The 16,602-nt window shown below is 46.3% G+C and overlaps 1 protein-coding gene across 1 annotated transcript; it reads left to right on the top strand.

Moving 5' to 3' along the window:
• Nucleotides 1–673: 673 nt before the first annotated feature.
• On the top strand, nucleotides 674–16,357 carry vapal (VAMP (vesicle-associated membrane protein)-associated protein A, like). The gene is made up of 6 exons (XM_076019687.1): nucleotides 674–920; nucleotides 9,659–9,811; nucleotides 10,960–11,063; nucleotides 12,078–12,158; nucleotides 13,350–13,529; nucleotides 15,167–16,357. Exons 1-6 carry the CDS (start codon nucleotides 863–865, stop codon nucleotides 15,326–15,328), a joined length of 738 nt encoding a protein of 245 aa, XP_075875802.1. The 5' UTR covers nucleotides 674–862; the 3' UTR covers nucleotides 15,329–16,357.
• The last annotated feature ends 245 nt before the right edge of the window (nucleotides 16,358–16,602 follow it).

Raw genomic sequence — 16,602 nt, 5'->3', positions numbered from 1 at the left:
GGAGATCAGGATGCAGTGATGGCAGTGATGGAGGACAAGAGCTTAGCTGGTGTGAGACAAGAGGATGCTGAGGACAGGGTTGGATCACCCCCCCCCCCCCCAACCCCCAGGGGAAGAGCTGAATGGTTAAGTGCTGTATCGTCAGCATATAGGGAACAAACAGCACTGATGCTGTGGGGCCCACCTGGTTTTTATTTTTTTTTATGGGGTCCAAGTTCCTTGCGGTCCTGTGTGTGGAGTTCAGTTTATTCTGCATCATTAAAACACACACACGCACACGCGCACACACACACACACACACACGCGCGCGCACGCACACAAAACGAAACACTTTCAATATCGGTGAGAATGCCTACATAGTTGCTGACCAAGTTCTGATACAGTTATTTTTAAATGGGGAAAAAGTCGTACAATCTGATATGATACAATATGAAACACGATGTTGTGCTTTTCTATTTGCCGTGTCTACAATCACGTGGAGCTACAGGAAACTAAACAACAACCAGTTTCATCCACGAGTGCCCCCCCCCCCCAACTGTGTTTACGTGAGTTTTCCGTGGCGACATAAACCACTTTTTCTGTTCCAACGCCATAATTTCATCAGTTACGGAGTCACGAGGGCGCGCAACAGGCTCGTGCGCTGGCTGGCGCGTTCAGGTATTTGTAGGCACATGCCCGCGCCACATGCTCGCAGGGCACCGTCAGCAGCAGCAGCAGCAGCAGCAGCCGGTGGTGGTGGAGTGAGAGAGAGAGAGAGAGAGAGGGTGAGCGAGCGAGAGAGAGAGAGAGAGAGAGGATCTTGGATTTCCACTTGTCAGTCACTCCCAGATACCGAAAAGCGGCGCATCCCCTCGGCTAAAAAATGTCAAAGTTGGATCAAGTTCTCATCCTCGACCCTCCCACCGACCTCAAATTCAAAGGTAGGCGACCGCGTAGCCCCTCGACGTGCCGGGCGGACGCGTACCTGTGTCGAATGAATGACTGTCTTGGGAAAATGTCCCACTCCCTCAAGCGAATTTCGTTGCTAGCCAGCTAGCGTAGCGCTCCACCGCCATTTTAAGTTAGCCACGGCGAAAGACGGGCCCCCAGCCCGCGCTAGGCTAGCCTCGCCTCGCGCTGTAGTGACGTGGATAGCCGGCGTTCGGTGCATCTCTGCCGCCTGCCACCGGCGACCAGCTTCAGTGACAGCGCCTCGTATAGCCGTGGGGAGACCGGGGTTGACGTCCGACGTCATTAAAATGTATAAAGAGCGCCGTATTCTCCGGTGCTCTGGTACTTTTTTTTTTTTTGCAGCAACACCGAGCTGCTGGTTGTTGTGGTGTCCCTTTCAGCGCTAGCTACTGCAAACAGTTGGCTCGGGGGGCTCGTTGCCTCGTTCAGCCTGGAGCAAATGAAAGAAAAACAAACTTTACAGCCGACGGGTGTGGCGTGAAGCGGCTACACCGACCGACCGACCGACCTGTTGTCACGCCGCAGGGCTGGAGAAGTGACTGTCGGAATGACAAACTTTATCCGCCGCCCCGCACACCCAATTTCATCAGTCTCGCGTCTCACTTCGCTTCTCAATAGTCTCCGTAACCGAGCTAGTTTGAATTTTGATTCAGCGTGTGCACGGCCGAACTACAAACACGGGGTAGCCAGCAGTAGTGCACACAGTGCGGTCGCCAGTGATTTGGTTTGTGGCGGCGATAAGGTTCAGTGATGTGTCAGTCAAGCGTCGGCTAAGGATGACTTGGGCTAGCTTGCTAGTGCAAAAGTTGGTACCTGGCGACGACGTTCCGACACGCAAACTACCCGTTTACTGTGTTCGCAAACGCTGCCGTAGTCTTCCCCCCCCTTTTGGCAGAGACGTTCACATATCAGATTTTTTTATTTTACGCTGCGACATCCGCATGTCAGCTGCTGTTATGCCAAGTCAACATTTACAAGCGGTGGAAACTAGAGAACTGCTAGCAGTTGAATCCATATTTCGCCGCCAGAGCAACGCACCTCCATGTGCTAATGTTGCATAAACCTGATGTACAGTTCTATTTTGAACGTATGACAGTCGGTTCAGTGGTGCTTGGTGTGGTGGATTAGTTTATTTGCATACTAGTGGATTATGAATGAACCCTTGTGGTGTTGTTGCTCGTTAAAGCTCTACATGCAGCCTGTTGTCATGCTAATGCAAAGAGGCTGGTTGTGAGTCAGGACTAGCTATGACTTAGTGTTGAGCTGCTGTAGCCTGACTGGGTTGTTAAAACACACACACACACACACACACACACACACACACACACACACACACACACACACACACAGCAGTTCCCATACCTAGCAACATATTTGTCAGCTTTTGTGTTATATCCCCTCCACCTAAGGCTGAATAGGTGTCTTGTGTATTTGTTTCTCTGAATGGTTCAGGCTTGTGCCGTACTCTGTTTACAGCCTTAATCTGACCCCACCACCACAGTGTTCAACTAACAGGTCGCCTCAATGTATGCAATCGAACCCCCCCCCCCCCCCCCCCCCACACACACACACCTCCGTCCCAAGCCTCTTATTTTTGTTCTCCTTCACTAATCAAATTGATTAATTAAGAAGATGTTGTTATTGTGCTTAACAGAGTTTGAATTGAAAGCTGCTCAGCCGTTGGGTAGACGATGCCTTTCAATGACATTTACAGGTAGACTGCAGTTAATCAACTCCTTCTGAAAAACATGACATCGCAACACCACACTGCTTTGTGCATTTAAAGGAGACCTCTGCAAGCGTGACGTTTGCACTGTTCAACAGTTGAATAATGTGTGTCACGTGGCCCTCAGATCATTGTACAAGCAGCTTCTGAATCTGTGAACCAGTTGACTAAATGTCTTAATAATAATAATAATAATAAACTTTATTTGTATGGCACTGCTCATACACAACATGTGCAACCCACAGTGCTTAACAAAATAAAACAAAACAAAACAAAGCAAAACAAAGAAAGATAATAATAATAATAATAATAATAAGAACAACAATCATAATAGTAAAAATAAAAAACTCCACTGACCCTCCCCTCACCCCATACGGACCCACCCCTCCCCACCAACGCACACAGACAACCGCCCACCCCATATTCCCACAGACTTTAGATAAAATGGCTTGGCACTGAAGAATCGGATGAGGAGGTCTTGTTATGGTTATCAATTTTTGAACCTCCTAGTACATACATGTTTCATGTGTGATATACATCTTTATCTGGAATATCCTCATTGCAAGGATTGATGATATTCCTCAGCTGAAACGTGGCAGGTTGTCGTGCTGACACTAGCGGTGGACGCCCTGCTGGCGGTGACCCTTGAGAGATATTATAATACAGACAAATAATAAAAAGTTGGTCGATCTCTGACTGCACTGCTCTGCCCCGCCAGTTTGTTGTGAACACACAAGTGTAGCAGAAGGGTTCAACAGTTGAACCAAACAAACTTTACTTATAACATTTAATCAATGTATGTCCGTCAGTCGGCGTGTCGGCTGTTTTCAACATTCACTCTTGCATTGCTGACGTGTCGCCAGATGAAGAAATGTAGATTTGATTAGACTTCTTCTGACCGGTCACAGGATTTACATTTTGGACCATCAGCTTAAATACACACTTCTGGCAGGACGGTGAGGCTAAACAGCCTCCCAGAAAAAACAAACATGATTATCGTCTGGCCGTAGTTTGCCCATGCCGGCTGTAGAGAGTGAGCGATGAAGGAAAGAAGAGGCTTTGTTTTGTCTTTGTGAGAAGTGATGCGGGCAGGAAGCAGAGGACCACCGCCACTCCTGTCCAGTGGCAGGGGCCAAGCTCAGTTGGTGGGCGTGTCTGTGAGAAGCGGCCTGTTTTGGAGCCTCGGCTGGGATTCCTCCGGCGGGCTGCAGGTGGCAGCCCTCCTTTCCTCGGCTGCTATTTTTAGGAGCGGACCGGCCCGGGGGAGCCTTAACTTGGCATACGTGCAATAAGATGCGAGGGCGCTAATGCTGCTGGAGCAGAGGGGTCGTCTCCGAGTTTGGGCTCTGCATGCAAACTGTGCGGCTGTGTTGTTTTGTTTATTTCCTCGTGCAGCTCTCCAGGCGTTCACGGTGTTCAGTCTGGGTTTTGGCCGTGCCGGCAGTGAGCCCGACTGGAGGAGCCGGCGCTCCAACAGGTATTTGTTGTCGGGAATTACTGGTTGACGTTTCACAATTCCCCGGGTCGTTCCTCCAATCTCACAGTCTCATTGCAAGGCTCTTCATCATCTCCCTCATTGTGATGGATTCATGAGTGATGTGTGAGTGGCAGAAATGCCTCAAGCAGTCAGTCACAATCTTCTGGTTGTTTGCATTATTTATATTGCTTTTAAATAAACTGTGTTTATACCACTGCATGACAAGGAGAATAATGGTATGAAAGACTGGAGGACGTGCGGGACGTTTTCACACTGGAGGCCCGGGTTCAGGTTCTGGGCCCTTGACCCCAGAGGTCAAATAGTTGGTGTCCTCTTAAATGTTGCTAATGCAGGCGTGGGCAAACTGCAGGCCTCTGAGCTTTTTCACTCGGCCCGCCCAACTTGAACTCTTCTATTAACTGTAAGTAAGTCATGAAATGGATGCATTTCATCATTCAGTGTTTTCTAAGTGTTTTCAATAAAGGTTTTAATACTGTGGGCCTTCAAAGACACTCATTGTGTTGTAGTTTGCGTTTTTGTTTGCATTTTCAGCAGACATTAAAGCACATCCAGTATTTTCTACATGTACCATGATCTCTTTTCTCCTCCTATGAGGCGGCTCACCAAGACACTCCTTCCATCTGCTGCCAGCCAAACACTTTGTCCACACCTGGGCTGAAGAGTGCAGGCGGCTGATGCCACATATGTAAAAAATAAATTCAAGGTAAAAATTATAAAAAAAAAAAAAAGAAAAAAATCATATGCTCACAGACTGCAAATGAATGAAGGTCGGTGTAAGAGTCTCCAAAGTGGAAAGACAGGCGCAGTCACAAGGTGGACGGCCTCGTTCAGAGTGTTGACGCTGCTGGGAGAGACAGTTGCAGCTGGAACGATGCAGGTGTTTGTTTTTTTTAATCCTTTAATGCTGTGTTTCTGACACTGCGAGCCGCCTCCAGCTGCATTAGACTTTGTTCATCTGCAAATGCATCCCCTGTCCTCCAGGAGAGAGAGGCAGCGGTGCCCTGGCACAGCCCAGAGCACCGCTGCCTACTGTGGAAATAAAATCCTCATGACTTCCCGTGAAACTAAATGAGTTGTTGGGAAAATATATCTCCAAAGCACGTCCGCGCTGCAGGAGAATTGTGTGTAGCCGCAGCCACGAGCGTTTAGGGCTGCAACTGACAATCGTTTTTGTTGTCAACTCACCTATCAGTTTTTTTTGATGAGTCTATTATTCACCTTTATATTCTTTATTTTCACCACCAATGTTGAGGAGAACCAAGTTAGGTTTAACTTCTTCTGTTAAACTTAACTTGCTAAAATCTTCACACCTGACTGCATACATTTTTAAACAAATATGTCAAAATAATGACACACAAAGCATTTTCCCATGACATGGTTGTTATATTTTGCAACATAGAATATCACAGGTACATTCATTTACAATGTAAAGGTTGTATGCAATATTGATCACAGTTAAATACTAGGGCTGTCCCAATACTATATTTTCACTTCCGATACGATACCGATATTTCAACCTTGAATATCGGCCGATACCGATATCAATCCGATATCAGCATGCTACAAGTGAAACATACTTTGATTATTTATTCTGTAGTGTGGAGTGTTAGAAAAGGCAGCATCAAGTGATGTTACTCAAACAGAGAATAAGAGTCAAAACAGTTGTATTGGAGAACGTACCACTTATTATTAACAATTATTAAAAAAAACTGCGGAATAGAAAAAACAAATTAAAAAATCAATCAGGGGGCCGTGAACGACGACCCAAATAACTTATAGTGCAAACCATTCAAAACAAATGAACAAGTTTACTGCTCGTATATTCTGAAAACAACTGAGAGCAGGAACAAAAAAACCAACCAAACAATATTGTCAGTTAACTAAGCTCGTGATGACCCCGACTCCTCCATCTCCACTTTCTGCAGTCCCAGCATGGTGTGGAGATTCCTTTTTCGCCGGAGTAGAATGGACTGCTTTCTATCGGAGTGTTAATATCGGAGACTTAAGATGACGTCCGATATAATCCCATATTCCTTTTTTGGCCGATATCGGACCGATATCAATATCGGATCGGGACAGCCCTATTAAATACCTTAAACGGATTTCTTACAAGCTAAATATAGTGTTCATATGCCCCAAGTAAAACGGCTGATAAGTGATAAGTGAAAGAGTCACCGTTCATTATAAACGCTCGTATTGACAGTGGCTGTAATTCACTAAATACTGCTGTAAAGTAGCATCTACCTCAGTCAACTATTGTTCGCTAAGCTAGCTTGTTCCATGATTTTCCGACGTGCCAATAAACATATTATGTACTCACAGGCTGATGATTAGTGAACAAGTAAGCGTGTAATTCAAAACATAACTATGAAATATTTATCCTTGATGTTATCGGTGAACTCCTCTCTGCGGTGCGTGATGATACGGCGACTCCGGGGTGTCGGCGTTCAAGGAGTTTGCGTATCGCCGGAGTGCCACCCTGGAACGCGAGGTGAGCTTCACAGAGTTTGCAGCTAGCGCGCCACCCTGGAACGCGAGGTGAGCTTCACAGAGTTTGCAGCTAGCGTGCCACCCTGGAACGCGAGGTGAGCTTCACAGAGTTTGCAGCTAGCGCGCCACCCTGGAACGCGAGGTGAGCTTCACAGAGTTTGCAGCTAGCGTGCCACCCTGGAACGCGAGGTGAGCTTCACAGAGTTTGCAGCTAGCGCGCCACCCTGGAACGCGAGGTGAGCTTCACAGAGTTTGCAGCTAGCGCGCCACCCTGGAACGCGAGGTGAGCTTCACAGAGTTTGCAGCTAGCGCGCCACCCTGGAACGCTAGGTGAGCTTCACAGAGCGGCCGCAGTGTGATTTTATCAATCAGCAATTTGCAACAATAACACCATGCGTCACCGCTTCAATTTTCACATTGATGAATTTGTGTTGTCCACGTAATCGATTATGTCGACTAAGCATTGCAGGCCTACGACAATTAGCAGTTTACTCTACTAACAGGTATTGTGGAAATCCACAGTATGGGATGTAGATCTTGCCCTACCCCCCCCCTTTGAAAAAAACTAAAATGCCTGGTGACTTGACCTGTGTTGAAAGCAGTGTAACGCTGCGTGTTGTGTGGGCGGGGCCTCTCCAATCTGGTCATGCATAGCTTCTTATCTCGCTGAGCACCAACGTGGAGGTAGGCTGAATCTCAGCATTGTGAACTCTGCTTTACAGCCAAGCTGTAAAATCTCCGCTTAGCGGAAGAACATTGCAATGTTCAGGCTTCCCAGCAGATGGACAGAGGCCACGGCCACTGAGAAGGGGCTCTATTCACACCGCTTGCCTTTCTGCTTGAAAGGCCATTTGCACTGCCCAGTGTTTGTAAACAAGGTTGGAGGACGCACTTTGAGCGGCTTGACGCTCTTCCCAGTGTTAAATCCTGAGTCCAGTATGTTCAACAACACTGCATCATTGCTGAAGAATGATGCTGATGATGTCTGTCTTAACGCAGCCCACTCATAAAGACCCCCTCAAGACCCCGCACATCCCCCCCAGCAGTTACTTTTCAAGATGACTGAGCTTCAGTGATTCAGAGTTTGTGCTCAGGCCTCAGCAGGTCCTCTAGCTAGCTTGTTTCCAGTATTATTCCACACAGGTTTCCTTGTGTTCATGGCCAGCTGTCACACATGTTTGCTCCTTGCTGCCAATTTTCCTTGAGTAAACACGTATATATAAAAAAAAAACCATCAATTGATTTTGTTGCTTTGTACACGCTGAGGTGTGACAGATGATGTGGAATGTATGATTAGTAACAGCAAATTTCCCAGCTGTAGGAAAGTGAGTGACTTGGAGTGAAGCTAGCAGAGGGCAAAGAAAGGCTACTTCACCGTTTAACAGTAGCGTCCAACAATCCCGGACACTTCACAATCCAACACTGGCATTGTACAATGGAAACGCACGGTCGCTTCATCATGACATGACAATACAAAATTTCACCATTTTCTATGAAAAACACCATCGCAGCAGAAATCAAATCAAGTGGGACACGGAGCTGTTTGCTCAGTTGAACTTATCGCCCATCTCTGGCGGGTCATGAGTTGCCATCCCACTCGGACCCAATTTTGGGATTGAGTTTTTCTTCCCTTTGAGCCGGCCTGTTTTTGACAGGTCTTTGGCCTCGAAGGCTGGACGGTGCTGACCGAGGTTAAGGGTCTTAATTTGAGGGAAGCTCGGTCATAAGATGGCAACTTCTGATCTCTGAATACATGAAGTGGGTGTGGTGCGACGTCGCCTTCCTCATTCTCTCTCTCTCTCTCTCTCTCTCTGTAAACACCAACACGGGACATCAAAATGAAGTTAGCGGTAACGGGCTCAGGTGATCGGCCCTGTTGCCTGCTGACACCGGCTGTGCATAACAGCTGAGTCCATGCCCAGGACGCCCTGGAGGTTGTAATGCACTTCATCAGTTTTGGACACAACATATGCAAATTGTTTGTAATGCTGCTGTGATTAAAAAAAAAAAAAAAAAGAAAAGAAAAAGGATACACAAGAGTAAAATGTTTATGTTGTGCTATCAGCCTAAAAACATTGGTAAACTTCAGCATTTCACTACAGGTCAAATAAAACACTTCTTGATATTTCAATGTAATGTAAATGATTTGTGAAAAACAAAAACAAAATGGAGCCGACCATATGAATGTAACTAGCGTACTGTCTTACTCTAGAAATTGTTTTTTTTTTCATTTCTTTTTAATTCATATCATTTTTTTCCTCTGTTGCACTGCTACACGCTGCTGTAATAATGCAAATGTCCACAAGGTTTGATAAATAAAGGTGTTCTATTCTATTCTATTCTATTCTATTCTACTATGTTGGCACTAGGGTGACAATTGGGTCATTCGGTGGTTTGCACTCGTCACCAATCCAACTCCAAACCGATAGCCAATGAGAGTGAAGGATGCGGGGACAGAGAAAACGGCGCCACGCGCTGAAGACAACGGAACAACGGCTTGCAGTATCAAAGCGACGACGAGTGGCAGAGGAAGAGGAGCGCCAGCTGAAGTGGTCGCTCCTCTTCCTCTGCAGACGCATCACGTGGGCTGCAGTGCACAGCCACCATATCAGCAGGTGGATCAGCAAGAGTTGGGTCCCTACAGTGGACTGCACTTGGGTTGACTAACTGTGACGGCTGGAACTGCTGCTTGAGTGGTGGTGCAGTTGTTGGAGGTGCGACTCCACTCTCAGAAGTCTCCACTCGGCCTGTTGAGCTCGTCACAATTGAACTCCAATCCAGAAAGTTAACTCGATTTTGTCTTAATCACATGGACCTAATTGAGTTGCCTATGAGTGTTGCTCGGCTAATTTCTCCCAAGTCTGCAGCCTCACTGTACGCTTGCAATTTTGCAACAAAAAAAAAAGAAGAAGGGGAAGCCGTGCCTTTAAATTGAAACTCTCAATGGGAAATGAGTGTGAACTGAAGTTGTTTTGCCCTCTTGTGTCCACCAGGTCCTTTCACAGATGTTGTCACCACTAACCTTAAACTGAAGAACCCCTCTGACAGAAGAGTGTGCTTCAAAGTGAAGACCACCGCGCCGCGCCGGTACTGTGTACGACCAAACAGCGGCGTCATCGATCCTGGAGCCACCGTCATTATCTCCGGTACGTCCAAGGCTTTCAATTCACTCCCTCCTCTCCTTCTCATTTAGCGCACCCGCTAGCGCCCGGCCAGCATTCTAAACCGTGTTTGACACGATGGCGGCGTTGACGACGGAACCGTGCCAGATGTTTTAGAGCAGCGGTTCTCAACTGGAGGAGTCTCAGGAGCCACCTCGTCTATCTCAGAATGAAGTGGAGAGCCACATTCATTCCAGAACAATCAGAAAACGACAGCTCGCTCTTTTATGTCTGGTAAATCAATCATTGAAATAAGTGAAGTGTGTGTCCTGCAGAATAAATGGCCAGCAAGTTTGTCTCTGTAGAAACGGCCCACGAAACCTTGACCCACCAGCTGAGAAAGCCTTCAGTGTCTTCAGTTGAGTTCCCTGCAGCGTGACAGCCAATCGCCAGCGCCTTCGCACCTTCAGGGATCATTGCACGTACTCGCGCAGCCTGTCATTGACTTCCTTGCATAGTTGGAATCTGGCACTGAAAGATGAAATATTTTTCAATATTTGATAAGATTGGAGCATTCTGGTCAGAGCTCAGAATGTATCTTCTAATAATAATAATAATAATAATAATACTACGCACTCGCAGCGCGATCCCCCTGGTGGCGGTGGACTCCATACGCAGCCACAGTTGCCCCGAGGCAGACTGACAGCAAGTCTTGTCACTGGGCTGCTTGGGAGAACTGGGAGCGTGAAGCCCTTCAGGTGGGACCGTGGGGGTTTCCCATGCGCTCCACTTCTTCTTTCTCACACTGTTTTCCATTCATGCCGTGTGGCGCCGTCCACTTTAAGGGGATAATAAGACAAATGAGGCACTGAACACCAGTGTTGAGTCGTGTAAACGCTCCCCCCAAATTTAGAGGCCGACATGTCGGAATTCAGCAATTAGGAAGAAAAGACAAACCGTGACATAAAAGAGCACGCTGCAGAGTTCATGCGTAAATTTGATTTGCCAGCGTGCAAGTCTCCAAGAGCACTTCAAACACTTTGGTTCATTTCTTTTTGAAGGTTGTTTTTTGTGTGGACGCGGTGTTTTGGAACCAAGAGTCGTTGTTTGTGCAGGGTGTAACGATGAACGTGTTCTGTGTAGACTGAAGTTCCTCTGCTGGTGTTTGAACGTGCTGTGTTTCTGCTCGGCAGTTATGCTCCAGCCCTTCGACTACGACCCCAACGAGAAAAGTAAACACAAGTTCATGGTGCAGACATTATTTGCCCCCCCAAATGTTTCTGACATGGACTCATTGGTGAGTGACGATTTTCTTCCTGTTGCCCTTCGTGCTGCACGTGTTGCACAAACTGAAGCCGTTGACTCTTTGAAGACCCTGTGCCTAAGATCTAATGGTAAAGAAAAGCAACATGTACAAGATGCCTGCCCTGCAATTTGCAATCAGATCGGCAGACTGCAGAAAACCAGTGGCTGTTGCATCGTTACAACAATATTTTTTCTCTTGTATGTATAACCTGTCGGAATGTTTGATGCCCAGTGGAGCTCACGTGTTCCACCAGCTGTGATGTCAGTGTGGAGTCCTAAAAGCAGGAGTAGATCCACTGTCTGGGCCTGTTGATGCTGCAAGCCTTTCTCTCTGCAAGCCCACATGCTGTCCAAGTTAAAATGCCAGCTGTTAACACTTAACTGCATAGGACTTTAAATAACTAAGTTCATGTCAGTGTGTTTGTATGTATATTTATGCCAATAGATTGCTGTAAATGATGCATATTGGCCTTACAGTCCAGACACTATCTGAAAAAGAGTTGATTCCTTTTCAGCTCTGGTTAGTTTTTGACCACAGGAATCTTTAGAAGAAATAGGTGTATGTCTTTGATGGCCACTAGAGGGCAGCAAAGACCTAATGAAATGCACACAACCAAAGATTTCCATTTGTAAGCGCTGTAAGCGAAGGTCTAATGGCCAGTGGTTGAAGTGTGTGCATGGCTCCGTTTCTATTTACTTTTGATGTTTTATTGTGATTTACATTGACAAATATTCCCTCCAGCAGTTGTGTTACGAGTCAGGGTCGTGTTATTTGCTCTTTCTGATTGTAATCTGATTTGCTTACTAAAATGTTGCAGTTATGTAGGAAAACATAGAGATTTACAGCTCTTTGTGAATAGCATGCGTTGTTTGTGCTGTGTCCTTGGGCGCAAGTCTGCCTTTGTGTTTTGTAGGTTAAAGTGTGTGTCTGCCTGTGTGTGGATGGGATCCAGCTGCTAGCAGTTTAGGTTGACAAAATAACACGGCCGTTTTTCACCCCCGCCAGTGGAAAGATACCAAGCCCGATGATCTCATGGATTCCAAGCTGAGATGCGTCTTCGAGCTGCCCTCTGAAAACGATAAAGTGGTAAGAGGCCACTTCACATGGACTCATTTCCCTCCAACACCATCACAACCCTGTAGCATGCTGCTGCTGCTGCTGCTGCTGCTTCACTCATGAAACTTTGACTTCATCAGCCAAACCTTGTTGCACTTAGGAAAATCCCCCTTTTCAAATCACCATTGGCTACGTTTATTGCAATTGCCCATGCACAGGCAATGAAAGAGGAGCTGTTCCTGACATTGGCCTCACCTTGCCTAGAGTTTGAAATGGTAAAAACAGTCACCCAGTGAGAAGCTCTGCAGAGCGCCCTGCAGTCATGTTGTTGCTTCAGGGAGGAAAAACTCCCGGTGTTTCTTGGGCCTGGACAGGTCCGCAGGTGCTCCTGGTCCAGGTTGAAGTGACACCAAGGCCAAATTTAGCCAACAAGTACAGGAGCTCCGCTGCTGCTGATGTAGGCTGAGCCAGCATCTCTGTCAGGAGCAGCTGCGGTTTTCCTGGAATGGAAGTCAAAACTCAAAAAAAATGTTTTTAAACAACATTTAAAAACAACAACAACATTATGATTAAGCTAGCAAGCTAGCCAGTATAGTGATAATGTTATTGGCATCTAATTCATTTGGCATCAACTGCCATCTCTTTGAAAATAACCAAAAACACCTCTTGAATCCATGCATGAATTGTGAACCTGGAACTGCAGTCATCTCTTGGCACGCATGTGTTTGTTGAGCTGCCTGGGTTTTTGTTCAGCCAAGCCCAACCAGTTTAAAGGATATTCTTTTATTATGATTATTATGCTCCTTGAATCAGGTTTGCTAGATGCTCCTCCTCCTTTGTGTAAAGCATGTTGTTTGGATTCACTGATTCAACACTCATTCAAGGTGTCAGCTTTCCCCACATCACTGCGGACTGCAGTGCAAAATTGGCCCTGATTTGCATCCTTCAGAAAACAAAAAGCATGACGCGCTTCTTGTTGAGACGCTGCCCTCTTCCATTTCTGGAAAAGGCTTGTCCCCTCGCAGCCTTTCATTTCCCCGTGGCGTCACACACTCCGTTCCACAAAACAAAGCCACATCAAACGCCGCTTCTGCAGGCCAGCGCTTCCTCCCGCATCTTTCATCTGGCACCCGAGCTCCCGGGCCCTCGCCTCGCCTCGCCTCACCTCGCCTCGCCTCGCTTTTCACATTGCTGCTTCTCGTCCTCCCGCTTGTCGAGCAGAATGACGTGGAGGCGACCAAAGCGGCCCCGGTGCTGAACTCGGCCAAGCCCGACTCGTCTGCGGCCCCGGCGCCCGTCTCCGCCTCCCTGGACGACACGGAGCTGAAGAAGGCCCAGGAGAAGTGCAAGAGGCAGCAAACTGAGATCAGCAAGATGGCCGAGGAGAACCGACAGTTAAAGGTTAGAGGAGCGGAGAAGCACCGTCGCCGTGATGCGTGATTACACCTTCAAGTATCCCTCAGAAACCAGCAGCAGAAACGCATTGGTGCTCGTTGATTCGAATTGAGTTGAGTTTACAGGCCATAAACGTGTGAAGATCTTATTTTCTTATGATCTTTGATATTTTGGTGGAGGGTGAATAAAGAGCTCAGAGTTGCTGCAGGTTGCTCTTACTGATTGCTGGTATAATGTGTATTTATACTTTTTAGATACAGTGCGGGAAGTATATTAAAATAGTTTGAGCACTGTTGTCCAAAGCATGTGGTTGGTACTCAGAAGCTCTGCGCACAGCACAAAGCAGCTGTAACTGCTGTAGCTGAAGACTTGAGGGGGGAAATAGAAGAGTGCTTTTTTCCCCCTTTACACTTGCAGGACAATTTTCACCAGGTTCACCCCCCCCAGTCAATCAATAATCAGGTCTTCTTAATGTTGACTATTGACAAACAGCCCGCTTAAAAGTAATACGAAGATCTTCCTGCTGGATTGTGTGTTTCTTTATACATCGGCATTCTCATCGCTAGCTGTGTGGAAACTGAAGGCCAGACTAGCATTAGGCTAAAGATGACATTTTTTTTCATAGGGCTTTTCCAACCAACTTTCAGACTTTATAACTCAGTTTGACAATTTCTTGGCAAGGAAAAAAAAACAAACTTATTTAGGGTAAACACAAAAAAATTGTTCAAATGTCATTTATGATGCCGTCTTTCTGAATTATGATGAAGAGTTTATTCAGTCACAGTAGATGCTGTAAAGCAGTGTCACATCCCGCTGGGGCGTCAGGAGCGGTGAGACCGTCCCTGATGGATGAATGCTGCTTTTTAATAGAAGGAAAAAAGGGGGAAAACATAAATTTGAGGCAGCTGACGCAGTAGATGAAAACAAACAAAGGAATTGGATCCGTGCAGGAAGAAATGTTAGAATGCAGAGAATTTGCCCCAATTAGTGGCAGATGAAATAGATTTCTGCCGCTCTCGAGTTGGCAGATTGACGTGAGGCGAGCGCTCAATCTACTTTGTCAGCCACAGGACATCCCGACAGCAGAGTGCTGTTCATTAGTAGGATTTAATACACCCTCTGTGTGTTTTGCTGAAGTCCCTGCTTAACCTTCAGCAATTCTTTTTTTTTTCAACTGGAATGTGTTGCAGGTGTCACGTGAGAAGTGAGAAGGCAAAGTCTGTTAGAAACCAATGTTTATTACTGCCTTGCTTTTTTTTGCACTTGCTTCCATTGGGTTAAAAGGTCCCATATCATTATCCGAAATATACTTTCTGTTGTAGTTCTTGCCATTTGTGATGTCACAAAGGGCATTGATGCATCTTGCAATAAGTGACAACACCCCCAGTCAGGCTCCACCCTGTGAGGTCACTTTGTTTTTGTTTCTTGCCAGACATGTGGAAGATTAATAACCAGGAAGTAAGGAGAGGCTTTAAACTGAGGACAATTTACTTGTTATTATTATTATTATTATTATTATTATTATTATTAATAATATAAATGATCCATTCAAGAGCAGTCTGCTGGTGTCCAGGATGACAAACATGGTTTTAATGAGAGCTCGTTGAAAGACGGTTGAGAATGACTTGCTGGTTGTGTTGCAGGAGGAAAGCGTCCGGCTGAGAAAGCTTCCTCGCTCCGACCACATGACATCGAACTCCAGCAGCCTCCTCGGCCGAGAAGCCAGCACCGCCTCCCTGCCCTCCCTCCTCGTCGTCATAGCAGCCATCTTCATCGGCTTCTTCCTAGGGAAGTTCATCTTGTAGACCGGAGGGGGAGATGCATGCCAGCCGTGTCCCCCACTTCCTCCCTCTCCCACTCCTCCCCCCTCCCCCCCCCTCCCCGACCCTTTCCCTCCTCCCTCCCCTCCGCTCCCCTCCGCTCCCCTCCCTCCCCTCCGCTCCGCTCCGGCTCCAGAATGAAACAGGCCTGGAAACAAAAACCCAGAAGTCTTTCTGTTGACTTTGCCATATCATTGGTAGTGTGGCCTACAGTGAACACATCTGTACAGAATCATTAGACGGTGTCGCCTTTCTTACAGTCTCACACGGTTAGTGCATCTGCACCACGCACACACACACACACACACGCACACGCGCGCACACACACACACACGCACACACACACACACGCACACACACACAGCTGAGAGAGAGAAAAGGTGAACAAAGCGGTGATCGATCCCCCTTTTGTTTGCATTTCTTGATGGCTGGATTGTACAGGTGTGGTGCCGGGGCTGTGGCAGTTGTCATCATGGGTCAACATTGAAGGGGCATCAAACGTGAACCATTGGGCAAGAGGCTGTCAAATCATTAGGCTCTTTTTTTTTCTTTTTTTTTTTTTTCTTTTCCTTCCCCACAAACACACACAAACACACACCGTTGTTTTTAATAGGAAACAAATGGGATGTTAGGTATCTTGTATATGTTGTTTTAAATTCTTTTAAACACAAAAGGAAGGAACTCCCATCAGAAAGACCTTGTTGCCTGTTGCTGGTTTGCCTCTCAAGTCAGTCTGTCCAGTTTGTCATTTCTACTTCCTGTCATGGAATGTTCAGGTCCGGCGTGGGATATATAGGTGCCTCCTTCTTGTACAATTATGCCCCTTTCCTTTCCCAACAACACCAATGCAGACATTATTATTATTATTATTATTATTATTATTATTATTATTATTATTATTATTATACAAATTCTATATTCCTTCTGAGGCAAATATTGATTGAGATAAGGTCTCCATTCTTAAAATCATGTCCCATGGTATTAAGCATTGAAAAATAAAAATGAAAAAATGTGGTTTTGACAACTGTCTTTTTCTGTGTCTTTCACTTTCTTGAACAAACATCATAAGCGTTTGATTGGATACCCAGGAACTCTATACTGCAGTTTCGGTCATATTTTATGAGGCTCATCACATTTGCAGTTGCACAGTAGTGGCATTAAGTGCAATAGATACGGTTCCTTTGAATTACATTTAATATATATGATATTGCTTTTTATGGCTTAGTTTGCTAAAAGTAGTCACTCGTCCAGAAAGAAAG

Source organism: Nelusetta ayraudi, unplaced genomic scaffold (genome assembly GCF_046127955.1).
Source record: "Nelusetta ayraudi isolate G7.1 ecotype Tasmania unplaced genomic scaffold, CSIRO-AGI_Nayr_v1 ptg000011l, whole genome shotgun sequence".
NCBI classification, from domain to species: domain Eukaryota; kingdom Metazoa; phylum Chordata; class Actinopteri; order Tetraodontiformes; family Monacanthidae; genus Nelusetta; species Nelusetta ayraudi.
This window is presented reverse-complemented; position numbering and strand designations above follow the sequence as displayed.